Raw genomic sequence first — 27,379 nt, 5'->3', positions numbered from 1 at the left:
GCTATATAACAGGATGAATACAATGTTTTAGTCGTTTATCAATTATCACGTTCTGTATTTATTTATAACTTGTGATCTTTCTCCTTATTATCATATTTAACTAACATGTTACAAAATATATATATATATATATAATATTTTAAAAAAATTCTTATATTATTAAATAAAATTATCAATTAAATTTTTATATTTTTATTTTTGATAAAATAGATTCTTTTTATTAATAGTTGAGTAAAATGTTGTTACTATTTTTGCTTCTCAGATGATTAAGACTACTTTTTTTGCTTTTTATTGGACCAGTATTTACTTTTTTGCTTTCACAACATTTTACTTATAACAAATTGAATAACATTGACAAAAATGTACACAATTAAAAAAAATAAATTAGACACTCAATTAAAAATGAGTAAATAGTTAGAGATTGAGAATATGGGTGGCAAATAATATGAATGAATAAACTCTTATTTTTACTATAAAAAATCCATATTTATAAATTTGACTTGTAATTAAGCAGGCCAATTATTTTTTTTTCTGATGTAGGAAAATAAAATCAACGTTCACAATTTACAAAGCAGGCCAAAAGGAAAGGCAGGAGATAAAAGCTGTGACAAGCAAGCACCGTCACAGCCTCTCCCCAACTTGCTTGGAAAAAAACAGGGTTGACAACACAGAGAAAGAAAAGAAGAGAAGCCGCCTCTGTTTCTCTCTCTAAAAAGATTTTCATTTTCCCTCTCTCTCTCTGGAAACAGACCCAGAAGTTTTGAACTCCGTTTTCAGGTGCCTGTCTCCCCACAAACCATGCTCCTTTTGGTTTTTTGCATTATAATCTTCTCATTGTTTAGTGGGTTTAAGCTGTTTTTTTTCATATTGCACCATTTTTTCTTTAATCTTTTTGGTTCTTTGACTTGTGGGTGTTTTTCTTTCTTTATTTTGATTATTGAACTTAGCTATGTTGGCTCATTCTCAGATGTGGAGGAAATTGATATTCTTTTTTGCCCTTTTTTTCATTATATTGTGTTCATCGTATCTTGGGTTTAAATTGTTATTTTTTTTGGTAAAAAAAAAGATGAAGAACTAGATGGCTTGATGTGCAAAAAAGCATTATGAGATTAGTCAAGGGAAAAGAAAAAAGCTGCAATAGGACTGCATTTTTTAAGGGGGTGTTTGGTTGGCTCTTTTCTGTTATTTTTATTGATTTGTTGTGCAAAAGAGAGCACGATGTTAGTTGAAGTCATTTGCAGTACTTGATTGGTCTCTTTCCTGGTGACTGCGGTTTTGTTGGCATTTATTGTTGTACCCTTCCTTAGTTTGAGTCTGAAGTGAGTAGATAATTGCCTGCTGAAAGAAGGGAAAGGACCGTAAATCATATAATTCTCAGATGAAGTTCAATTAATTTTCCTATTTTCTATCCATTGGAGCATTGCATTTTAAGTTTTCTACTGCTTTTTTTGGAGATTGACAAGGTAGAATAGCATCTAATTTGTTTTCCAATGGATTTTGAAGTGTTGGCATGGAGTATGGATGAGTATGGTTTATTTCTTTTGACAGAAAAAATGTCTTACTTTTCATAGGCCATTGTCACATCGCTTATATGGCCTATTTCTGTGTACCCATTATGTACAAATGTCACTTTATATGCGAGTGAATATCACCTCTGGGATACTTGCATTATCATCAGCTTGATGCTATTGCCTCCTCAAAACCATTTTTCTATAGTTGCAACTTGAGACTACCTTGTCTTCCTGGCAACTCTGGAGTATAATAAAGTATCCAGAATGGTTAATATTGCTGGTGGAAATGTCAAAGGCACATACGGTGCTCCCGTTTGGAATTGATAAAGAGGCTTAGAGCCTGAAAAACCTTTCGGAAATGTCCAAGTCACAGAAAACATCTTTTAAAGGGCAGGCCCTTGTTTATTCCGTTGAGTAGTTTGAAGTTGTTAACTTATTGTGATTCCTATTCTGAATTTCATGGTGCAGAAATGCTATATGATGTATAAATGTAATTACATCTCCTAATCTGGGATGTATAACAACTCCTATACCTCACTTTTCCAGCTGTCAGTGAAGATATCAAGGGCATTGCTGGAAGCAGAATTGTCCATATGATTTGCATGTGTTGCAAAATATATAGTTTGCATCTGGTGGCATGTATTGTTATACTTGATTTTCTGTTTTTGTAGCAAGGATGTAGATTATCCCCTTTTGCCATTGGTTTGTTTAAGTGTCACAGCTTTGAATTACCAATGTCTTTTTAATTGATTGATATATGTGGTATAAAACTTTTTCTCTTCTTTGAAAATCTTCTGGTTTGTGCAGATCATGTTACGAGCAAAGCATATTGGTAACCTCTCAAGTAGTGCAAGGTCATTTTTATTTAGTGGGTCACGATGTAGCGCATCAGATGGAAATTCATGCACGTGCCCTGAAGATGAGTCCTGTGTTTCCAGAAAGCGGAGCATAAGAAATGAAGTTCTGTCCAAATCCTCAGGTAGGGGAACCCTGGCGTTGGGGACTGCATCCAAAGCTGTTGGTTCTCATGAAGCTGAGAGAGCACCACAGCTTGTCTCTAGTCCTATTCCTTTGCATAGATCTGGCAATGTAAATTATGACGTCAACATTGATGCTGCTCAACTTGATGGGCAGGCATCAGCTCCTATTTCTGACCAATTTGTTAAAGCTGGCATTGCAGCTGTGTCATTCTTGTCTGACATGATGAATTATAAGCTTCCTTTATCAGATGGGGGTGTAATGTTAAGCTCACCAAAAAACTGTGTGGTTGAATCATCGAGGCAACTTCCAAATATAAAATCTCCAGCTGTCAAACCTATCAAAAAAGAGAACTTTGCTAAAGTCTATCCAAAACCATCATCTGAAATAGCAGCAGGGCCAAAATCAACAGTTAGCTACCATGGTACAAAAGATAGAGGTAACAAGCCCAATTTTGTTAGAGGTTACAAGCAAGTTTCAAATGCTGCATCAGTGGGTTCATCCGAAACTCATAGAACATCTGCAAATACTTGTGATAAGGGGAAGCCTATGCCACAGAGAGTGAAAGCTCATTCTCATCGCTTCATGTCAAATTTTAACTCCAATGTCCTACCTTCAGATGCAAAATTTTCAGATTCTGGCACGGAAGGTTTTAAAAAATCCTTTAGGGACATGAAAATGCCAACAGGAGTTGTTCCTATGACCAGGCCTTTAGCAGGCACTCGGCATGTCACTGAAAGTGTTTCCCACATATTGCAACAGCTGAACTGGGGTCCTGCTGCTGAACAGGCACTTGAAAATCTCAACTTCTCAATGGATGCATATCAAGCGAACCAAGTACTGAAGCAAATACAAGATCACACAGTTGCTCTTGGCTTTTTCTATTGGTTAAAACAGCGGGCTGGATTCAAGCATGATGGTCATACATACACCACCATGGTGGGTATCCTTGGTCGTGCAAGGCAGTTTGGGGCAATAAATAGATTACTTGATCAGATGGTGAAGGATGGATGTCAGCCAAATGTTGTGACATACAATCGTCTTATTCATAGTTATGGACGTGCAAACTACTTGAAAGAAGCTATCAATGTGTTCAATCAAATGCAGGAAGCAGGTTGTGAACCTGATCGTGTCACATATTGTACTCTTATTGATATCCATGCCAAAGCTGGGTTTCTTGATGTTGCTATGGACTTGTACCAAAGAATGCAAGCAGTTGGCCTTTCTCCTGATACGTTCACTTATAGTGTGATAATCAACTGCCTTGGAAAGGCTGGGCACTTACCTGCTGCCCACAGGCTGTTTTGTGAGATGGTTGGTCAGGGTTGTGTTCCTAATCTAGTTACCTACAACATCATGATTGCTTTACAAGCAAAGGCTAGGAATTATGAGAGTGCATTAAAACTTTATCGTGATATGCAGAATGCCGGATTTGATCCTGACAAGGTTACATACAGCATAGTAATGGAGGTGCTTGGACACTATGGTTATCTGGATGAAGCAGAATCAATTTTTGCTGAGATGAAAAAGAAAAACTGGGTGCCTGATGAACCTGTTTATGGTCTGCTAGTTGACTTATGGGGAAAGGCTGGTAATGTGGAAAAGGCTTGGCAGTGGTATCAGGCCATGCTACATGCAGGGCTGCGCCCCAATGTTCCTACTTGCAATTCTTTGCTCAGTGCTTTCCTTAGAGTGCACAGGTTGTCAGATGCTTATAACTTGCTGCAAAACATGGTGGCTTTGGGTTTAAATCCTTCTTTGCAAACTTATACCTTGCTCCTGAGCTGTTGTACAGAAGCCAGGTCACCGTATGATATGGGGTTTTGTTGCCAGCTCATGGCAGTCACAGGTCATCCTGCACATATGTTTCTGTTGTCCATGCCTTCAGCAGGACCTGATGGTCAAAACGTGCGGGATCATGTGGGTAAGTTCTTGGATATGATGCACAGTGAGGATAGAGAGAGCAAGAGGGGACTTGTGGATTCTGTGGTGGATTTTCTTCACAAATCAGGGCTCAAGGAGGAGGCTGGATCTGTTTGGGAGGTAGCTGCACAGAAGAATGTGTATCCAGATGCTGTTAGAGAGAAAAGCTCGTGTTATTGGCTGATCAACCTTCATGTGATGTCAGATGGTACTGCTGTAACAGCACTATCTAGGACACTTGCCTGGTTTCGCCAGCAAATGCTAGTGTCTGGGATCAGTCCCAGCAGGATTGATATAGTGACTGGATGGGGGCGGCGGAGCAGGGTTACAGGATCATCACTCGTGAGACAGGCAGTTCAGGATCTTCTCAGTATTTTTAGCTTTCCATTTTTTACCGAGAACGGAAATTCTGGGTGTTTTGTGGGGTGTGGAGAGCCTCTTAACCGATGGTTACTTCAATCATATGTGGAGCGGATGCATTTACTGTAGTTGCCGTCATTGTAGCATAAACAGAGTTTTGTTGCGGGAACTAGAGGAGGTTTTGTGTGTATATGAATGATTGCAGCTTTTTAAAATTTAACGTTAAATGAGGAGCTGATGCAGCTTTTGATTGTGTTACAGTTTATATCAGCTTTTGATTGAAAATTGTGATTACATAACTGGTGCACTAAGAATATAGGATGTGTGCCTTTTCTCCCCCTTTTTTGCAGCCCTCGCTGTAATTTTGGATCCACCTGCAACGAACTAGTGGTGGTCAATTGAGCAGCGGAAAATTATGGTGTTAATGGCCAAAGTTTTTGGCTGAGTAGATCTATTCTCCTACCTTGTTGTCTTTATTTTGGCTGTTAAGCAATTATCCGTAACCTTAACCTTCAAAACACTTGAATACAACTTGTTAAGAAAGAGATTGGAAAAGTCAGTTGATCATGGTCATTTATATTCAGCTTACTTTGTTTGATTCTGCTTTCTGTTTATCTTTTGCATGATCCACTGAAAATAGCTTTTTCATTTTTTTTCACCTTTCCTACTTCAACCTATGATTTTAACCTTTCCATCAGCTCTGTTGCTTCTTTTCTCTGTTTGGATGCTATGCTGACTTGTTGATTGTAGGTTATGGGTTATAAGTACGAGTGCTGTCAAGGTTGATGGGGCGGCTGCTAGAACTGAAGTGGGTTAAACTTGTTTGGTTTTCGCAAGGCCTTGGTTTCCTAGTCCTGTTTCTCAAACTTATAATATTATGGTCTCTGTTGAAACTACTTGTGTTTCCAAATGGGAAGGAAAATTTTAAACTTCCGAATGCCCAAAGGAGATGGCATTGAGCCATTGACTTCACAAGCAAAACCAGAGAGAATGGTGGAAATTTTAGATATGGTAGTTGCACTGTTTCATTGGCCGTGCCATGACTGATGAAACTTTGTCCAAAAGTAACAAGCAATTTCATCTCCATATTCTCATTATGGGATGATAAAACCTTATTTCTTCCTTTCGACACGTTTATATTTAAATTCACATGCATGACCAGTGAAGTCAACATCTTCTTCTTCTTCATGACCGGTTGGGGTGGTTGGGGCTTATTACTCCGCCTGTCCCATGGAAAAAGGGTCCTACTCCCTAGCCAATCTCTCAAAGGCTTTTACTCTGATTTTGTTTGGGCAACAGCAACACTGTCAATCAAAACGTCCCAGTTGATATATTGGTAATGGGACATCCCTTTCCCGTTCAGTTGTAAGTAGGCATCAACCAGAATTGGAGATGTCAATATTTTGCTGGTGTGGCAACCGCATTCGGCATCAAATAACTGAAGATGACATTTTTTGGGTTAAGAAAAACCTTGTTCTAACTGCTTGTCCTAGTGATTGTTTACCCGTTTGTGGCAGGCTGCCTTGTACTAAATGAGCTTCCGTCTCCAACCTTGCTTGCAAATGGTAGATGGGTCTCACTGAAAAACATTCCTGGCTGTTGGGCAGGGAAAAGTGTTGCGCGATGCCCATGCCCCCGTATCATTAGTATCCGACTTCCCACCAATCTTAGAAAATGGAGTGCATGCAGGCAGCAGATAGCAGAGCATTGGCCATTCTAGGTAACAATTTTCATTTTCCAACACCTAATCAAATTGCTTTCACAGATTTTGTAATTTCAATCATGATATGATAGCATTATACTAGTGCCCAAAAACAGAAGAGAATAGGGAGAACAAATTAATTTCAAGAAATTTGTTATGTTATTGTGTTGTTATTATCCTTGACTTCGGAGACCTGAACTAGCTAGTATAAAGAAAAAATTTAAAAGTCTAATTACGCTTTTAATTATCCAAGTTATGTTTTGACAATAATTTATGAAGTAAGAAAGAGGTGAATAATTAGGGAAGATGAGCTGACATGATTTATTGGATTGGGACTGGCTTTTCGGTTTCCTGTTCATTAATCATTTTCTTTTGCGGGTTTTGATTTTAAAATGAAATAAAATTATTTAAAATTGACATAATGTTTTAAAAAAAATTTTAATTATTAAATTTTTTAAAATTTTTTTATTACATTTAAAATTAACGTATGAAGTAAAAATATCATGTGATCATATCTAACCTATAAAATCTTATGTACTGAAATATTTATGTTTATTAATTATAACCTGTCTTGTAGGACAAGTTTTTGAGTTAGTTCACCTTCATATTAAACTTATACTAAGATTTACAAAATTCTCAATTATACAATTACTACACAAAGAGTCAAACATAAAGATGCACTTAATTTGGCAAGAGATAAGAAAATATTGAATATTCTTTTTAATTAAAAATATTTATGCTAATATATATATATATATATATTTTTTATTTCCTAATACAGATTAAAAGGTAGAATTGCTTACAAGTTACACCTACCTACCCTTCATTTTGGTGTGAAACACACTTTCACCCTTTTATTTTATTTTTTTTTACCTTTTATCTTAATATTAGTTTCGGCCGTAAGCCATGATCCGAATCCCCAATAATCCCAAACATTTTCCCTAAAAACCCCCACAAGTAAAAGGAAAAAAAAAAGAAAAAAAAAAGGAAAATCAAAACAAGCAATTGCTTAATCCCCATTTTAGACGCCTCACGCTCACCCTCTTGCCATGGGTAGGTGCCTGTCTGTCCGTCACGCTCACTCACAGGACCAACAAGAAGAAGCAGCGATTCTTCCCCAACTCTTAGCTCCTCGCTTCGATTTCGTCGCCGATCCTTCTCCTTTACCCCTCTGAATTTCCAACTTTACCCCGCACATTTCCAGTAAGTCCGTTGGCTATTCTCTTCGCCCCTCCCTCTCTCCATCCCAATTTCTTTCCCTCGAAACAAACAGATAACACAATATATATGATATGTTATGCATGTTGATTCGCTCGAGATAAAATTAGATGGGGCACAAAAAGAAGAACGCTGCTCCACGCTCTAAACGACCGTCGTCGCAGCCGCCGCCGGTGGCTGCCACAACGGTGGTGGATGTCATTAACGATTCAGCTGAACGCGAGCTGACTGGGAATAATGCCAAGATCGAGGTTGCGGCTGTTGCCGTTGAATCTGACGCTTCGTCTTCCTCGTCCTATGCGGCGGTTAAGATTGAGTGCGAGCGAGCCCTAACGGCTCTCCGACGTGGCAACCACACGAAAGCGCTTCGGTTGATGAAAGAATCGTGTACTTGTCACGAGAACTCGGCTCACGCGGCCTTAATCCACCGCGTTCAAGGCACGGTATGCGTGAAAGTGGCTTCCATCATCGACGACCCTACCGCCAAACACCGGCATTTGAAAAATGCAATCGACTCGGCAAAAAAAGCCGTGGAATTATCTCCCAACTCGATCGAATTTTCTCATTTTTATGCTAATTTACTGTATGAAGCGGCCAACGATGGGAAAGAGTTTGAAGAAGTGGTTCAAGAATGCGAACGTGCGTTGGCCATTGAGAATCCGGTGGATCCCGCCAAAGAAAGCTTACAAGAAGAGAGTCAACAGAAAATATCAACGGCGGAGGCAAGGATTTTGCACGTGCAAAGTGAGCTTAGGTCGTTAATTCAGAAATCGAATATCGCTTCTATTTCTACGTGGATGAAGAATTTAGGGAATGGAGAAGAGAAGTTTAGGTTAATTCCGATTCGGAGAGTAACTGAGGATCCAATGGAGGTTAGGTTAGTGCAAACGAGAAGGCCTAATGAGATTAAGAAAGCTACAAAGACTCCGGAAGAAAGGAGGAAAGAGATTGAGGTTAGAGTTGCTGCTGCTAGGTTGTTGCAGCAGCAGAAATCTGAGGCAGCTTCTTCAGCACTGTTGCAAAGCGAGGGAGAGAGGAATGGACTCGATTTGACATCAGGAAGTGGACAAAGAGGAGGAGTGGAAAGGAGGAGGAAGATTGGTTCTACTGCTGAAAGGAAAGATTGGGTTCGATCCTTTTGGAATTCAATGAGCGTTGATTCAAAGAAAGATTTGCTTAGGATTAGGGTTAGTGATCTCAAGGAGTATTTTGGTTTGTTGAAAGATGGGTTGGCGAGTGAGGTTTTATCAGAGGCTTTAGCATTTGCTGAGCTTAATAAGACTTGGAAATTTTGGGTTTGTTGTCGGTGTAGTGAGAAGTTTGCAGTTTCAGAGTCTCATATGCAGCATGTTGTTCAGGAACATATGGGTAACCTCATGCCAAAGATGCAGACCGTTTTGCCACAGAGTGTTGACAGTGAGTGGATTGAGATGCTCCTTAACTGTTCTTGGAATCCTTTGGATATTTCTGCTGCTGTTAAAATGATTGGGAATGAGTCTAAATGCCGGGACTCAGAGTTTTCCGAGGATTTCTACTCAGATAACCATAATGAGGAGTGTGATGATTGCTTCAAAGATGCATGGAGTTCATCTCCTGAGAAGGAACATTTGGGGGATCAATACAATTGTACTAGCGTAGAGGGCAAAAATTGTGACAAAGTTTCTAGCATTGAGTGCAAAGAATGTGATGGAAACCAGGGTTCTGTAGCATATCCCCATGTGGATAGTTGGCCAACAGTGGATGATGCTGAGCGCGCAAAGTTGCTTGAAAGAATTCATGCTACTTTTGAACTGCTTATTAGACATAAGTACCTTGCTGCAAGCCATCTTAACAAGGTGATACAATTCACAATGGATGAGTTGCAGAGTTTGGTCTCTGGATCTCAACTTCTGAATCATGGTGTAGATCAAACTCCCATGTGCATCTGTTTTCTGGGAGCTATGCAGCTTAGAAAAATCCTCAAATTCTTGCAGGACTTATCTCATTCTTGTGGTTTGACTAGATACTCTGAGAAGACCGCCCCTGTGGATGATGTGAATCGAGCCAGTCAGATTCTTGAGGTTAAAGAGAAGATTGTTCTTAATGGAGATGCTTCATGTCTCCTCCTGGATGAACGTTTATTGCCTGATGTGGCAATCCAAGAGGCTGCTCTTGCAAATGCTAACGGTAGCAATAATTATGGGTTTGTACAGGATGCTGATGCTCTGCTGTCCTGGATCTTTGCAGGCCCCTCAAGTGGGGATCAGTTGGCATCATGGATACGCAAAAAAGAAGAGAAAACACAGCAAGGACTGGAAATTCTTCAGATGCTGGAGAAAGAGTTTTATCACCTACAGAGTCTCTGTGAGAAAAAATGTGACCATATAAGCTATGAGGAAGCATTGCAGGCTGTGGAGGATCTCTGTCTTGAAGAAGGTAAGAAGAGGGAGACTGCAACTGATTTTGTTTATCGAAGCTATGAATCTGTCCTCAGAAAGCGAAGAGAGGAACTTATTGAGAGTGAGAATGATGTTATGTTCCTCAGCAGTAGATTTGAGTTAGATGCTATATCAAATGTTTTAAAAGAAGCAGAAGCACTGAATGTCAATCAATTTGGCTATGAGGATACTTATGCTGGTGTGACTTCTCAGTTATGTGACTTGGAATCTGGTGAAGGTGATGACTGGAGAACTAAGGATTATTTGCATCAAGTGGATACCTGCATAGAAGTTGCCATTCAGAGGCAGAAGGAACAATTATCACTAGAGGTTTGTCTTTTGCTTAAGTTGCAAGTTTCAATATAAAGAATTGATTCTTAACTTGCCGTTCTTAACTGTTTTTTTTTTTTTGCCAAGCAGCTGAGCAAAATTGATGCACGAATTATGCGAAATGTTACTGGGATGCAGCAGTTGGAACTCAAACTTGAGCCTGCATCTGCACATGATTATCGATTAATAATGCTGCCTTTAGTGAAGTCATACTTGAGGGTTTGTATTAAACTAGTTGAACTTTGTGTGATGTTCTTCTAGACCAATGTATATATCTTGATTAAAATTTTTAAATTCAGGCACACTTGGAGGATCTGGCTGAGAAAGATGCCACTGAGAAGTCTGATGCTGCAAGAGAAGCTTTTTTAGCTGAGCTTGCATGTGATTCTAAGAAGGGTAGTCGGGGGGGAAGCGATAATTCGAGACATGCTCAGGAGAAAAGCAAGGATAAGAAAAAGAACAAGGAGCTCAGAAAATCCAAGGATTCAAAGGTATGGTTTACCGAATTCTTATATTCAGCTGGAAGTTATTTAAGGTACATATTCCATGACACAGGTCTAATGTTTTCTTACTGTTTCAGGCTTCTGGTGCAAATGAGCAGCATATGCTTAATGATGAGACTGCTGAGCAAGTGTATGTTTCCTCCTGTTCTGTCTTTGCAGATTCTCATTTATCTATTCTAAAGCATTCTGCTCTTCGCACGAGTGCTAGTACTACTTTTTGTGTAGTCTAATATTAATGTACATTTTCGTGTGTGTTTTCTTGCAGTTCTTCTGCAGTTGCTTCTGATGGTGACCATCTGGATTCTGAAGTTGTTTCTGTGAATAGTGATGACTTAAAACAACAAGAAGAGGAATTTAGACGAAAAATTGAGCTTGAAGCAGAGGAAAGAAAGCTTGAAGAGACTTTGGAGTATCAAAGACGGATTGAGAATGAGGCTAAGCAGAAGCACCTTGCCGAGCAACATAAAAAAACTAATCAAGTATTTGAAGAGATAGCAGCAAATGGATTGCGTGATGCTTACTGGGAAGCCAGTGATCTAGATATTCAGGTAAGCATTCCATTGTTGACTATTTCCTTTTATACATGATGAGATGGTTGGTCAGAGCTTTTGTGCTGAGATGTGCTTTATGCTGTTACTTTTAGAGGAAGCATAATGAGATAATCCAAAAACTATACAAACTTTCCTTTCAGGAACATTTGGCAATAAGTAACAGAGTCACGGACAATTTGGATAGCATACCACTGAGCACTGCAAATGGTTCAGCTGTGGCAGTGACTTCGAATACTTCTGGCACTTACGCAAAATTTAAACAAGGTTAGCAATATAGCAAGGTTTGTGAAAGAGGCTAGTGTGTGCCGTAGTACTTGGTAGATCTCATAATCTTTTTATGCTATGCAGGACTATCTAATGGTGCAGTCCCAGAGGATGCTCTTTTTCCTGGTGATCGACGGGCAGGAAGAAGAGGTAGACGACATAAGAGTTCCAACAAATTTCTTGATGGAAAGTATCAAGTCATTCCATCTGAAAAGGAAAGCATTCAAGTTGGAAGCTCTCATGGCAATGTGGAAGAGCAAGTTAGATACGTTGATGGTTTCCCCATGGACAGTGGTAAGTTTTGCATACATTTTGTACATTTTATGTTCTAGAATGTTATATTTTGCATTGCTTAACTCTGTGCAAATGTTTACAAACCAAGAGGTCTGTATGAATGGACAAATGGTTCTATGGTGATTGAAAGAGGGTTCAGATATAAACTGTGGAAGCAGTCAGTTGTCCTTTTTTTTTTTCCTCACTTAATTTGTGGTGACAGAAGAAAAAAAAAGGAGAGATTAAATTTACTTTCTTCAATATGAATTTTGCATGGATGTCTTAAAACTTGAAACAAATTGCTGGATTTTCTTGATAATGTCTTGACATTGAACTGTTCACATTATTGGATGCGTTTATGCTACCACAGGAATTATATCTTTCAGTAACATACCACTTGGTTCTTGTTTCATTGAATGCTTACTTGACTTTGGCATCTGAGAAATTCCTCTGGCATATAATATTCCCTTGTTTATGTAAAATTAATATTCGAAAAGTAGTTTAGACATCTTCTAAGTGCCTTCTTTGTTTCTGCATTTACTCTTGTGTCACATGTCACGTGATGTCATATTGAAGCAAGTGATATTTTGATATTGCATTAGATCTAAGCTTTGACCAATAGGTGCTTGAGCTGGAGTTTTTTAATTTACTGGATATCCTGTCTACACATGTCCTCATGGCTATTGGCATATTTTCTGTGAAATTTCTTTTCTGATGTTGCCTGTGTGTATTATGCCATTGTTCAAACCCCGTTCAGTGTTTCGCTTATTCAAAATGTTGTTCTGACTACTATGTCATAGTATTTGGTAAATCTAGAAAGTTCACCATGAGGTTGTACTGAAATTACACTTACCACATTTTATTTTGGAAAATTACAAATTCCTGCTTAATTTTGTAAACTGTAGCAGTTATATTACGTTAACCCATTACACGCATGTTTTCTTATTATCTATAATATATAAGGGGGAAAAGCATATGTAAGCTTTAGAATTCAAGAAATAAAGTGCATTGTTAATATCATTTTTTGCAGTTTGCCCTTAACATATGCATCTGATTCCTCCATTGACCATGCTTTTTTTATCTCCATGCCATAATGGGTACAGGCCATCTGTCGGTGTAAATTTATATTACTATTATTACTGTTTTAAGTTTTATAGTGTAAGTTGTTTATCAGATTTTTGTCCATGTTTTTGGAACTAAGTTGATATGGGTACTTCTGTGGAATTAGTTGCTCCTATCTCTGTAGAAGGTGGTACAAAGACTTTAAGACAACTGCAAGCTGAGGAAGATGATGAAGAAAGGTTCCAAGCTGACCTTAAGCAGGCTGTTCGCCAAAGCCTTGGTAATGTTCTGACTGCATTTATTTATGCATGCTTCATATCTTTATGCTACTCTTACAAGTGTTGTGCTTGGGATTGGTGTCTTGAAACAAGTTACTAGTTGTACTTGGTGAACCTAAAAGAACCATTTTAGTGTATGTTTGGTGATTTGTCTTGGGCACTCATTTTCTCCATAATATCTTATGAACAAACTGTAAAATGATTTCACCTGTGAACTTTTGAGTGGCAAAAAAAATTTGGTTTCATCTATTTAAGGAACATTTTGCGTTCATTATAAACTGCTATTATAAGGTTTATGTTGAGACAAACTTGGACAAAAGTTCTTTTACTGGGTATTTGTTACAAGGGTTAAGTATTGGAGTCCTCAATCTGATTGGCTAATGCTTGAAATGTTTTGGATGAGAACTGCCATGTTGTGCATCAGCATTTAACTTGGTAGTTTTGGCTCAATCCTAGCGAGTGTTTATCAGTGTATTTGGTAGTCTATTGCGTAGTTGCATGTATATGTTAACATGAATGCTTCAGTAGGTGCTGAAAGAAGGTTTACTTGTATGAATTGGATTCCATATAGTTTAAGCCTAAATATTGCAATTTTCTTTGTATACGTATCTACTACTGTAGTTTCTATGTTCAGTTGTATACCATTCTTCTATAGGATTGATAGCAGCTTGGCCAGGAAATTAGGCAAATTGTTTAAGCATGGACTTGGTGTTAATTCCTAGTTATCACTTACCTTGAGTAGCTTGGCTACTTCAGCAGATTTCTAACCTGGTGTTATGTCATCTTTCAGACACATACCAAGCACAACAAAAAATGCCCTTGGGTTCAAGTTTGAGAACAGCACCAAGGGTACCTTTGCAAGTAAATAACCACGGTGTCTCACCAAATGAGGTCTCAAGTGAAAATTTGAATGAAACTGATGTGCTTGGTACAGGCCTGCAGAATGAAGTTGGTGAATACAATTGCTTTCTGAATGTTATAATACAGGTTGGTTTTTCTTTGTATGAGTGATTTATGGTCTCTTACAGCCCACCATTTTTGAACTTGGCTTTATATGAAATCTTCTCTTGCTAAATTGTTTGTTGCCTTTGGTATAAGCTCAGTCCTTGTGGCATTTGAGACGGTTTCGTGATGAATTCTTGCGGAGATCAACATCAGATCATGTTCATGTGGGAGATCCATGTGTTGTCTGTGCACTATATGAAATTTTCTCTGCCCTGAACATTTCATCTACTGATGCACGGAGAGAACCAGTTGCCCCTACATCACTTAGAGTAGCTCTTAGCAACTTGTATCCAGATAGTAACTTTTTCCAAGAGGTAAATTCAGTTTTTATTTTACAGCTTGGCTTTCCTAACTAGTAGATTTCTCATCACTAGCTATAAATTAGGATTTTAGAGGGATGTCTGTGTTGGAAAGTTCTTACAAAATTGTAGCAATTTACAGGCTCAGATGAACGATGCTTCTGAAGTATTGGCTGTAATATTTGATTGCCTTCATCGATCTTTTACTTCTGGTTCGAGTGTTTCTAATGCTGATTCTGCGGACAGCAACTGCACAGGCTCTTGGGATTGTGCAAACAGTGCTTGTATGGTGCATTCCCTTTTTGGAATGGATATCTTTGAACGAATGAATTGCTACAAGTGTGGTGTGGAGTCCAGACGTTTGAAGTACACTTCTTTCTTTCATAATATAAATGCCAGTGCGCTGCGAACTATGAAGGTATCATCCTTTACAAAAAAGTTTGTGCTAGAATTCCTGTTAAATTCTTTTCTTGGTTCTTCCTACCAAATTTGTTTGTCATTCAGGTTTTGTGTGCAGAAAGCTCCTTTGATGAGCTTTTAAATCTTGTTGAGAGGAACCATCAGTTAGCTTGTGATCCAGAGGCTGGTGGCTGTCGGAGGCTCAACTGTATCCATCACATTCTCTCAAATCCTCCGCATGTTTTCACAACAGGTTGTCCTTGAAGTTGTTAAATGAATTTATACTTAGCTAATCAGTAGTTTATGCTTTTAAAATCATTATCATTTTTGGTCTTGCAGTTCTTGGTTGGCAGAATACAAGTGAATGTGCTGATGACATAGCAGCAACACTGGCTGCCTTAAATAATGAAATAGATATCAGTGTCCTTTATCGTGGTCTAGATCCAAAAAATAAGCATCACCTAGTCTCGGTGGTATGTATATGTTCTCTCTCTTTCTCTCTCTCTCTCTCTTGTGTATGTGTGTTTGAGTTTTATTTGTGAACACAAAATTTAAAATGAAGAAAGAGGTGATTATTGCATATTGGTTGTAAGGTTTGATTTTGTTGTGTTTTTCACATTTCTTCTTAAACTCTCAGGTTTGCTATTATGGGCAACATTATCATTGTTTTGCCTATAGTCATGATCATGAGAGATGGATAAAGTATGATGACAAAACTGTAAAGGTCAGTTTGTGTTCTATTGTCAAGTATGATATCCAATTTATTCCCTTATTTCTGGTATTACAATCTGATTTTTGATGTCCAGGTAATTGGTGGCTGGGCTGATGTTGTTAAAATGTGTGAACAAGGGCGCTTGCAACCACAGGTTCTTTTCTTTGAAGCTGTAAATTAACAAATTTTGGTGGAATCTTGTCACATTATTTATACACCGGATAGCATTGAGCTTAAAAAGGGTTTGGCATCTGATTGCTGTTGGTGGCAAGGTGTTGTTCATAGTCACATTGCAGCTTACACCCATTGCAGTTTATACAGTAAAAGCATGCAAAATTCGTTCAACAGGAAGTTTGAGAAGTTTTGTTACAAAAACAGAGATGTGATATAAAAATGAAGAGTTTTGAAATTCAACGAGTTTTTGGTAGGAGAAAGTGGTCTTTTGAGGGAAGAAATGATGTAAGGAAAGAGATTTTGTTTTAAATTATGAGGAAATCAGATAATGGAAGAGCATGAAGTTGGTTTATTGATACTCCTGCCTCGAAATACTTCCCAATTAATAAGGTGGATTTGGTTGAGAAAAATTGTATGTGATTGGCAGGCCAATGAATGCATTGAAGATCATTGCCAGGAGGATATAGCAATTGTAAGTGGGGGAAGTTAGTAGATTCAGAAACTGTGCTAGATTGTCTTTCTGTCCAAAATTATTTCCCCCAATATTTGACAGAGGTTCTGTATAGATCAACATCAGGGGACCTTCCCTAGGGTCTTCTACTCTTCAAATTCCAGCTTATAGTGAAGTTTTGTTGTCAACCTGAATCCTGATGCTGATGCTGATGGGGTTACATACATACATACATACATACATACATACATTACATAGTGATTTTTTGTCGGATCTCAAGAAAAATTCTAGTTACTTGCAAGTCCTCTCTCCCAAATCCCAATTTCCCTCCTTTTGCTTTTATATTGATGCAGAATTTCAGACTTGCATGTTATTATTTGATATTATAATAATATCTGCAGTGCTGTCTGAGCATGTCATGCCATGTGACGCAAAGCCTTTCATCTTTGTAATCTGTATTCCATTATCCATCAGCAAAGGTATACAAAGAAAAGAAAAACATGCACTGCTTCACTTCCACCCCTTGATATTCCATGTTTTATCACTAGCATTACCTTTTTTACATGTTTAATTATTACTGTTGTACTTGGGGGAGAGAGAAAATAAACTAGCGTTTTTCTTTTTTTTTTCAAATTGCTGGGTCGGTGTAACTCTTTACTTGTATTGTTTTGTGTTTCTAGGATAGGAATTGAGAGGGGCATAGTCATAACAGTCTCCTCTCTTCCTACCCTTTCATTCACATTTCCTTTTTTTTCACTACAGTGCTACTTCTCTCGCCCGAGTTTGACCATTGATGCCTCTTTACTTGTATATACGTGTATGTATACACACACACACACACTAGAAGTATTTCCTTATATGTATACTGTTAATGTATAATTTGGATGGTGGGTGGCACCACCAGTGCCTGCGCTGCATGCAAGTACCACAAGCGATCTTGCACCTTGTCCGCCAGCCATGATCACATTCTTAAGATATTAAAGAATATGGATCCTGCCCAGCAGGGTGAGGCCACGTGTTCTATCAAGTAGCAAGCCATTGCTCAGAGACATGTGGATGCTCGAGGGTCATCTTTTCATGCAGTGCATGCACACCTTGAGATGTAGAGGCAACAGCATCAGATTTCTTCCATGCCTAACGACCTGCATGGCCCCGCCTATCACTATTAATGCTCTTCCTCTCCTCAATTGAGTTCCAGCCTTACACCACAGTAGTGTCTGCTTTGCAGTCTTACGAGAATAGCAATAATAATGTTGGTTATGGCTCTTCTTACAAGGACTCTCAAGGAGAAAATTTTGGAAATCCTGTGGCTTCAACATCCTTTTGGCATATAACGATAACACCAATAATGGCGGCCCAATGGCAATTCAACAGTTTCTGGGTTCCCCTAGCTGTTAACCAACGTGTTTTCAACTTTTTTGTAGTACTATACGTTTGCCAGGTTATAGCACAAGAAACATATCATTTTCTTCACCATCAAACCAAACAACCTGACAAATAATGCCATGAATCATACAACAGATAACATCCTTTCCCACCAGGAAAGTCTGGGCATTCTTTTTTAAGCAGAATCTGGAAATGCAGTTGATTAAGCATAGTTCGATAGCAAGAATGGTTTCATTCAGAATGCAGGGTAGAAATATCAAATGGATATACAACAAGAGGAGAAATTAAGATCTTGAATATTCTGACTGATTTCGAAACTAATATGACAGTAACTGTGTCCATTTTATCAAACTCACCTTCTTATATCTCGAGAAACAATCATCTGGTGGAACAGAGTCAGAGAACCCTGGTGTTATATGAGCCACAGTTTGAGCATTTGTGATATAGCCAATGGAAGGGAGCAGTTCCTTTTTTTTCACAGTCATTGCATAGTATGACCTGGAATAATTTGTATTGTATTTAGTCAAAACATATATTCCATACCACTAGAAGAAGAGTCAGTATGATAGATCGGGACAAAAAGCAATGACCAACCTGAGTTCGGCCATGATATTCATCTGGGATTTTCTCTTCAGCCAACAATGCATCCAACATCCTAAAATAGACCTGCAAAACATCCTTAAGGTTTAAGGATCATTGAACCCCCCAAAGCATCAAGTCATCAACTAGAGCAGTTCCAATGCACTTGATATAATCAAATCAAACAAACAGCTAAACTGAATCTCCAATTTTATTGTTGTTATCATTAAAGTAAGGAACAGCAAATAAAAGAAAGTAAGGACCAGATAAAAGTTCAAGTCAAGGGAAATCCAAGGTGATGAAATTGAATAACTACAATCATCTTAGCTGCTAGCGTGTTGTTCATATCTATCAATAGTACTAACATAATCCCAGTGCCAAGGGAAGACTAATTGAAACTGAAACTTGAGATCAATCTGTTATGCATGAGAGGAGAGGCATTTTTGCATCTGTAGTTTTCTTTATTCATCGATTTAGCAAGGGACTGATTGCTGATTCTAGAAGTCCACCATCATAGTGTGAAAAGTTTGGCTACTTAGATATCTTGAAGCAGTAATCAAAAAAATTCTTTTAGATAATCTTTCATGTTGCCAAGCATCCAAAGAAATAATGACCAGCAAGGAGGTAGTAACTGCAGGATAAATAATTTGTAATTACAGAAATGTTTTAACTCTAAACAATCTGTTTTAAGCATTAAGCAGATGATTTTGATTCCAAACAGGTTCACTTTAGGGAAGAATTACCATAGCTAAAACTGCTTTCATCAATGAAGCACAAGTATGAGAAACCATAAGAATTCCTTTCCAAAAATTGCATCAAATGCAAAGGTAATTTCAGAAAGAAGAATAGATTTTTGCTGACATGATTAGTGTGACATAGTCAGCTCAGCACTATTACAATAACATTCATTGAGATAAGAGATAAGGAGAAGCAATTTCGTAACTGACCTGCATGTCCCCAAGTGACTTGCTACAGATTGGGCACGTGTAGTGTGTACAAGTATAGTCCTAGCAACAGCATGAGAAGCAAATAATATTTGGCTGAATATGGGTGATAGTTATAGGGGAAAAAGAGGGAGCTTCAGAAGTACCTGAAAACAAATTGAATGCATTAAATGCCCACATGGAAGTGCCTTTACTGGAGCGCTGGAGGTGAAGATGTCTTCATGGCAAATAGGACAATTGTCCTCAAAACTCTTTTCCCTGCATATGTGCAGTGATAGAGATCGTGACATGCAGGCATTGCAATTCATGCAATGAAAGTAGTCAATACCCAATCCCTTCCCCACTCGACAGAGATTACAGTAAGGGCAGTGATAAATTTGCCTGTTGAAATTTTTCCATGTTAAACACTTCGTAAATGTAGAATCAAGAAGTTAACCCTCTACATCTACATTGATAGGTACTGCACAGAAGCTTTGAACTTCCCTAGATAAAGATTCATCCGGGAAATTGAGGGAAGAATAATTGAAATAATAACACAATTTGGAATTCAGAATGACCATAATACTTTAGTGTTTATACCTTCAACTGTTTGATTATTTAAAATATTCATTTCTGAACTAGTATTGTCCTTTTTCATTTATGTAAGTAGGAGCCTAAGTTATTAGGATTTTGCAGTGGATAATGCTCGATTCCTTTTACATCTGCTCCAAGAAATTGTTCTAAGATCCCTTGGTAAAACTTAATGAGGTCCTCGATGAACAATGACTTTTACACAGCTATATATAATACAGTAAATCATTAAGTATATGTTTCAGGATGTTTACAAAATCAACTTGTCCAAAACCACTTCTCTGACAGTTGGATGTGTATAACATAGTCATCCTTAAAATGTCATAATCTCAAACATTTGTAATCAATTCACTTTTGTTCATTCATTTATGTAAAGAGAGAATGTTCAGTAACTGCAAATGTAATCAACAACCCACCAATGACTGCATATTAAGAACAAGCATTTAAAATTGTAAAGTAAACTAGAGAAAAGCATATCAAAGTACATCAAAAGTAAATTCTAATTGTGCATTGGGATTACCTTTGCATAGGAGTTTTGTGTAGGGCATATTCTAGCATATAAACAGAAGTTATATGTTTCAAATGCCAGTTTGGCCATGATGGAACAATACTCTTATATCTGATTCTTACCTATTAAGTTTGTTGGCTGAACAAAGGCAGAGCTAATAAGTCATGGTGGCAATAAAGAGATTTAGAGTTTTGTTGCATCACATTTAGGTGTCCAGTAATGATTTTAAAATTTACCTTCAACAAAGTGAAAACATTACATGAGAACCATTAAAAAGTACATCACCTTTCATCATCAAATAACTTGCATATTCTGCAATAATATTTTCCCATGGATAGATCATTGCAGGAAGCGGTTGAGCACATGGATGCAATTGGCTGAATTATCAAGCATTTCATGCACATCATTTTTGTGACAGATTTTCTGCATATATTTTGGAAGCAGCAAAAATGTGATGAGGAGAAAGAAAACCAAGAAATTTTAAAGAATAACAGCAAGTATTTGACGTAATGTGTGAATACCTATCCAATGAATGATCAGCCACCTCATCATGGCAACGAATGCATGTATAGAGCTGGTTGCAACATGCAGCAAAAAGCTTACAGTTCCTCTTGTAGTGTTTGCAACCCAAAGCTAGTTTTCGTGGGTCCCGATAAGATGGATGCTGACCGGGAATTTCTCCTCCATTATGTGATTTGTTTACTTCTAAATTATATACCTGTTGCTTAAGAATCCAACGGCTGAACCAGTGTAAACTAGCGTCAAATTCTATGAACATATAGAAAACATATAAGCACCAAAAAAAAGAAAAAATAGATACAAAAATAAAATGTCTGGTGTTAGTTATATGTTCTAGCAGCATATTGTCTCATTTAAGCAAGAATCCTTACTACCAGGCCATGGTTTCAAAAACACCTAGTCCCAAGGAATCAGAGTCAATTGTTTTTTGAAAGTTAGGAATCAAAGTCACTTCAGTCAATAAATTTGTCCATCTCCCTAATACTGGCAGTAATATTTCCAATGCACATCCTAGTAATTTGTTCCTGTCATTGGCTTCTTGATGTCTAGAGTTACCAGAATTTGTTCACAAACCTACCTCTGTGAAAATTAATTTAAGTATTCATCCAATTGGCTGTGAGCAAAGTTGTGAACAAGAATTAATTGGTTTGACATGGAGACTAATGTATTAGATGATAGGCTTTTGCAGATAGGATTTTCAGTCTGCCAAGCCAATTATATATAGGTGAAAGAAGTGCCTGTACCTTTAGATAATTCTGAAAGTAGCCAACAAGGACCACAAATCTTATCCTAAAAATTTAAAAGATAAGATACCATTTAATAAATAAGGAATGCTTGCTACCAACCTCATTAGCAAGTTCTGCATCACATGTGCTTTCCTTTCAGGATCGAAGGATGTGTCAGAGAACACTCTTCTTATGGCAGCCTCTAGATCTTCTTGACTCATTGTCAGGACATGCTTGCATTGCCCAGAGTTCTCAGTCACTTGAAAATTTTGACATGGTTTGTTGGTCATGTTCATCCAATCAGCTACTTCATTGCTTTTCTTGTCATTGCTCCTACTAAACAGTCCTGAACATTCAGAAAACTTTTCATCTCCTTTAAAAGCCTTTGCTTTATGATCTAAATTGGACATTCCTAACCGCTCAATATCAGCACCAATGGAATTAGCACTTAAAAAATTGTCACAAATGGCTTCTTGTTCATCAAGGACTTTAGGCAAGTATGTTGAGATAATCTCCAATGGATCTGTTGTCCAAGAAGGAGTAGTTGATTCCTCTGCTGCCTTGGCTATTTTATGTCCTTCCCACCATTCTTCTAACCATTCATCAAACATTGTATTTCTTGTAGCTTTGTGCCATAAGGACATAACAGATTGCTGTTCATCGGGAGTCAAAGATGCCATAAGCCAGGGTATCATATCTTGTAATATTTCTGCTCCTGTTCTTCCAAGCATGCTTCTTATGATCTTTTCTTGCTCCTCAAGGGAGAAACATTCTCTAAATAAGGGCCAAAGTTCAACTTCTTCGCGATGCACATGATCAGATAGTAACTTATGCATTGATTTGCATGCATCATGGAGATTAACACAGAGCTGCTGGTGCCTCACCACCCTGTCCAGTGTCTTTGATTCACCATTAGAAGGTGTAATGTGCAATTCATACATCTCATCTAAAATGAGGGATATTTTACTGAAGTTTTCAACTTCCAGTTTATGGTCTATGGTGTAGGAGTGGCTGATGTTTTGGAGTTTCCCCTTTGCTTCCAAAGCTGGAAAGGCAATCTCATCTTCTGCATCGCTGTGGATCTGATATAAGAGCTGTATCAAATTGAAGTGTTGGCGGAACTCCATGAGAAACCCAACATTTTCAGCCAGCTGAGCTGAACCAAGGACAAGGTAATCTAAATCTTTCTTTTGAGCCCTATGGAAGAAGAAAATTAGATCCATTGGTAATGGTTCAGTAACAGCAGAATCAACACAACTCTTTTCACCTGGAAATTTTGAAAAAGAGTATGATGCCCTTATTGTTTTGGGAAAAAATATATGCAGATTGATTCCACTGCAGTATGATGTATCAAACTGCTTAATGCCATGGGAGTCAGCAGAAGAAAAAGAGAAACCCTTCTTTTCCTTGTTGACAAAAACTGGTTTAACTAGCTCAGATTTAGGTCCTTTACAAGGTAACATATCTGAAAGTAAGCAAGAGGATTCAGCATCTTCCTTAATCGGCTCAGGAAGAAAAGAGCATCTGCTGCTGAACATTTTCTCCAAGTCCCTCCTGAAACTTTCAACTGAGGTTTTTCCTGAATAACCTATATGGAACCACTCCAATAGGAGGGATGCAAAAGATTTATTGACCAAGGAACTTCCCTGGTTTATATTCCGCAGAATGGACCTAGATTCATCCTCAGATAAATGAGCTGCAAACCAGGTAATCACAAGTTTTAACAACCCAAGTGGCAACACATGAAGGCTCATGCACAGAAGCTGCTGCTGCATTTCTTGGCTGCAATTCTTGCTAATAATGGAGAATACCTGACAAAAACTGGAAAAGTGTCAAAGGACAATGAGGCAAACATTTTGTAGTAATTGGTTAATGACAGTCATTCAGACAAAGCTTCAGTAAGCTATTATTGGAAATGTGGTTGCTATCTAATAACCAAGAGATAAAACTTTATCATGACTGAAAACCCTAGCTTCAATAGAGCTCATCTTGTCTTACTTCCGCTATATAAGAATGGTGATAAAATAAACAATTTATACCTCCTTTTCTTGTAACCCAAATTGTTTGTCAACATTCATCACAAAGGACTCCAGTTTGTGGAACAGCTTCTCCGCAAACTCATTTGTTGCCCACCCCTTTTGATCATTATAGTGTAGCAAGTACTGTAAATGCTCAATATGACACGCAATATAGAGATGTTGGGTGGGTAGAGACAGCTGACTGTTGGAAACATCAACTAGGACAGGGTAAAAGAACTTCTCCAATGCATTGCTGCAAATAAAAAAACAACTTCTGAAAGTTTAGACATGCTGTTAAAATAAATATATAAGGAGTGATAAATAGAGGAATTCACTGGCAAAGACAGAGATGTTAAAGTAGGCACCTTGGTCAAATAAGTTTAAATAAAATCAAAATAAAATGTTTCAGGAAATATATTAATTACCTGTAAAAGATTATGATATCTACAAGGAATTTCAGTTGGTGAACAACAAAATCTATATTTTGAAAGCAGCTTGATATTTTTATTTGATGCAGCTCTAGTAGAATTTCTTTCAAATCTTTTTGAATGGCACTGTGCCAGAGAAGAAGACCATCAACTGGATTATTTCCAACACTTGTTTGGAAACAGTACACCTTCTTCCATCCAAGAGGCCTCTTAATGAAATTGAAATTGAATTTGCCTTTGATAGTGGCTGGTCCATCAAGAGGTCGAACTCCTTTTGCAAGCTCAGTGTGAAACCCAAACGTGGTCTGGTGTTTCTTACCAAGCCAGGATACTACCACCTTCAAAAATTGATTTTAATTTTGTTACCATCACCAAGATTAGCCAAATTGTGTTAAGAATTTAACAAGGGATCTACCTCCTGCAATGATTTTTCCTTTGGTACAACATCTTTTATACAATTTGTAATTTCTTCTTGCACATCTGGATGAAAAAAGGAGATCATCCATGGTAGAAAATCCTCCAGCAGAATTATAGGGATGCTCCCAATGAATTGCCACACCAGAGAAGCTTGTTCTTGGGAAGAAAACTGCTTTACCAGCAAAGGGAAAACCTGCAAGCAGTGCATAAGATTGTAACATGCTGGTTAGTCAAGTATGTATTGACATGTTTAACAAAAAGAACACAAGCATATCAAGAATGAATTGTTGTAACTGCTACTAAACTACCCTACACTCTACTTTAAATATTTTGAGAGTATCATCTTTAAAGAGTTTTTCAGTATTGTGCTAAAAGTTGAAAGATAAAGAAACGAAGTAGCGACACAGCAGCATAAAAGGAGAAGGTTGCAATTTCATGTCATTTATATCCCTCATTATTTCTTCTAATTCTAATCTCCTCTGTTTACACATCTGCCAATTGCCTTAAAGACATGCTAACTTAAACAAAAGCCATTTAATCATCAATATTGCCATGTTTTCCAGGCTAAACATTTGTGATGACATAGAACTTGCTTATTCATAGACTAGTGATTTCCTTATTTTGCATGCTAGTTTTGGTAAGGACATCTAATTACAAATGTTAAAGGTATTTGAGTAGAAATTGCCGTTATGCAATTCGTAGACCAACAGAAAAAGGGAAAACCACAATTGTCCTCACTTGGTGCAACTTGTTTTGACTTCCTTATTTATAGTCAGATGGGCATGTGACAAATGTATGAAACAGTTCGTGAAGTTTTTAAACTCTATAAAAATATAGGCTAATAATTTCTTTACAATCAGCCATGGACACATGGCATGAATTTAAACCTACATATTGAGTTTAAAACCTCCACCACTGTTTGTAGAATTATCCTCTAAATTATTATATATATGCATTTAATCTTAACCCTCTATCTAAGTATCTGCTCTTTGTGTTTTTCTTTTTTTGAGAATTTAAATATGGTGACAGTAAAGTTCTCTCATCTAAATTAGTTCCACATTATAAACCTAAAATCAGTAAGAGTAAAAATATGTAGTTTTAGCATAATAATTATTACTTGTACAAATATCTCAAGAAAGGAAAAAGTAACAATGCAAAAAGAAAAAGGAAAAGCTAAATAGGATAACTAATGACAAAAAAAAAGAGAATAACCTGCTTTTCTTCTTTCAACATATGCTTGCAAATAGAAGACTGGATGGTGCCAATGCAAAATACGAGTTCTTGCGATGCTTTGGAGGTACTTTTACTTCCATCGAATACATTCAAGCAACAGAAAACAGAATCAAAGAGATCGTCTATACTTTCATGCTCCAGCGAATATGTACAAGCCACATTTTTAACATGTGCATCCAGTGCTAGAAAGACAACCTGCCACCAATTTTTCATTGATACTCATGGAACTGTAGATGTCTATTAGAAACTCATACATCCATGTGTATGCACACATGCATACATACATACATACATACATACATACATACAAATACATAGACACATTCTATGAAATATATTGCAAAAAGAGCAAGTTGTTTGAAGAGTATGAAACCAACAAAATGATTCAACAATAATAGTAAGGTTTCTTAATAAGTTTAAGGATCAATTCTTTATTAGCTACTTATATAAAGCTTTGCTCAATACTCTAGGAAATAGAAATGAAACTGGCCTCATTCAAATGCATTATCTAGTTGACTATCTGAATTTATTACTTAAATAATTAGCGGCCATTTTTATATGGATGATACATATGAATTATTAGATGTGAGAAGTCAACTTATGTTGTGGTTACACAAAAAGTCTTTTGTTTATAATTGATAATTGAACAAAAAAGAGTGTTTGTTGCATAATCCTCAGTTAAATTCTTGATCATCTTATAATCGTAAAATTTAAAAAGAATCTGTAACAAATAATTTAATTAAAATCCAGAGCCTTCTGTTTGGCTTCTGAGAAATGGAGGGAAAAGGAAAATTTCAAAGATTTTATCCAAAGAGGACAACAGAACGCTATTTGTTCCTTTTATCTGAAAAGGAGGACTCCGGTGTTTCTCCTTTTTCTTGGCAAGCATACCAAACAGAATAAAAATGCAAATACCAGAGCTCACCTCATCTTCAGCAGCGCAGTGATACTTACAAACAAGCTTAAGAAACTCGAACCTTCCAGACAGCTCAACCGCAAATTCCCGCGAGTGTGACTCACTCTTCTCATCCGCAGCAGCAGCAACTGCCACGCGCCGTAGCTCAGAAAGCTCTGTGCGTATAGCCTCATGGAAGTAAACCAGGAGAAGTATAGGAGCATCGGCGAGCCGTACACCGGCCAACGAAGGAGGCAGCCATGGAGACGACGACGGTGAGGGTCGCTCCTCCTCCTTGTCCGGCGGGTCTTTTGGAGCGCGGCCACCGCCCATGCAGTGCTAAACCACGGCCAAAAGAAGGCAACATGAAGAAGAGAGAGGGGGAAGGGTTTTGCACAAGGGAGGGAGTTTGGATTTTAAGCTTGTGGGAGAACTCAAATTTCTGTTATGAATGGAACAATGGGAATTTAATATAATTTCTTTTCAATTAATCAGATTTTATTTTGTTTATTTGGTGTTTTACAATATGAGATTGCCACGGAGGGATGATGGGGACGTTCTACCGAACAGCGTTTCGGGGAGGACAGAGAAGTCGCTGTTTTTTTGGCGGATGTGAAAACGGAATTCGAAGCGCCCCCGCGGGGGGATTTATGCTTGACCTCATACCATGAAAACGGGTTTCTCATTCTCCAACGATATTGGATTATTCTCACCTTTTTCCCTTTTTTCTTAATTGCTGCAACATAA

General features: G+C 37.7%; 3 protein-coding genes across 8 annotated transcripts; 2 read left to right on the top strand and 1 right to left on the bottom strand.

Annotated features, from left to right (window-relative positions):
• On the top strand, positions 601 to 5,234 carry LOC18604576 (pentatricopeptide repeat-containing protein At1g74750). The gene is made up of 2 exons (XM_018118178.1): positions 601 to 777; positions 2,319 to 5,234. The coding sequence occupies exon 2, from the start codon at positions 2,322 to 2,324 to the stop codon at positions 4,899 to 4,901; it is 2,580 nt and encodes an 859-aa protein (XP_017973667.1). The 5' UTR covers positions 601 to 777; positions 2,319 to 2,321; the 3' UTR covers positions 4,902 to 5,234.
• Positions 7,405 to 16,711, top strand: LOC18604575. Of its 2 annotated transcripts, XM_018117667.1 has the most exons (16): positions 7,410 to 7,677; positions 7,803 to 10,439; positions 10,530 to 10,658; positions 10,739 to 10,930; positions 11,020 to 11,072; positions 11,208 to 11,490; positions 11,634 to 11,757; positions 11,842 to 12,051; positions 13,259 to 13,372; positions 14,161 to 14,357; positions 14,474 to 14,689; positions 14,817 to 15,092; positions 15,179 to 15,326; positions 15,413 to 15,546; positions 15,711 to 15,797; positions 15,880 to 16,711. In XM_018117667.1, exons 2-16 carry the CDS (start codon positions 7,803 to 7,805, stop codon positions 15,964 to 15,966), a joined length of 4,887 nt encoding a protein of 1,628 aa, XP_017973156.1. In that variant the 5' UTR covers positions 7,410 to 7,677; the 3' UTR covers positions 15,967 to 16,711. The 2 variants fall into 2 exon arrangements, 1 of the variants encoding a protein (XP_017973156.1); XR_001927162.1 differs by having other exon boundaries at positions 7,405 to 10,439; positions 15,192 to 15,326.
• On the bottom strand, positions 17,052 to 27,120 carry LOC18604574. 5 transcript variants are annotated; one of them, XM_018117669.1, is made up of 13 exons: positions 26,663 to 26,965; positions 25,717 to 25,932; positions 24,503 to 24,697; positions 24,085 to 24,425; positions 23,681 to 23,912; positions 21,762 to 23,452; positions 20,919 to 21,137; positions 20,683 to 20,820; positions 19,466 to 19,700; positions 19,323 to 19,382; positions 18,391 to 18,462; positions 18,153 to 18,294; positions 17,052 to 17,900 (listed from the first exon to the last, which is right to left on the bottom strand). In XM_018117669.1, exons 1-12 carry the CDS (start codon positions 26,963 to 26,965, stop codon positions 18,193 to 18,195), a joined length of 3,804 nt encoding a protein of 1,267 aa, XP_017973158.1. In that variant the 3' UTR covers positions 17,052 to 17,900; positions 18,153 to 18,192. The 5 variants fall into 5 exon arrangements, 4 of the variants coding, with proteins under 4 accessions (XP_017973158.1, XP_017973159.1, XP_017973160.1 ...); XM_018117670.1 differs by having other exon boundaries at positions 17,052 to 17,801; XM_018117671.1 differs by having other exon boundaries at positions 17,899 to 17,982.

Source organism: Theobroma cacao, chromosome 3 (assembly GCF_000208745.1).
Source record: "Theobroma cacao cultivar B97-61/B2 chromosome 3, Criollo_cocoa_genome_V2, whole genome shotgun sequence".
Lineage (NCBI taxonomy): Eukaryota > Viridiplantae > Streptophyta > Magnoliopsida > Malvales > Malvaceae > Theobroma > Theobroma cacao.
This window is presented reverse-complemented; position numbering and strand designations above follow the sequence as displayed.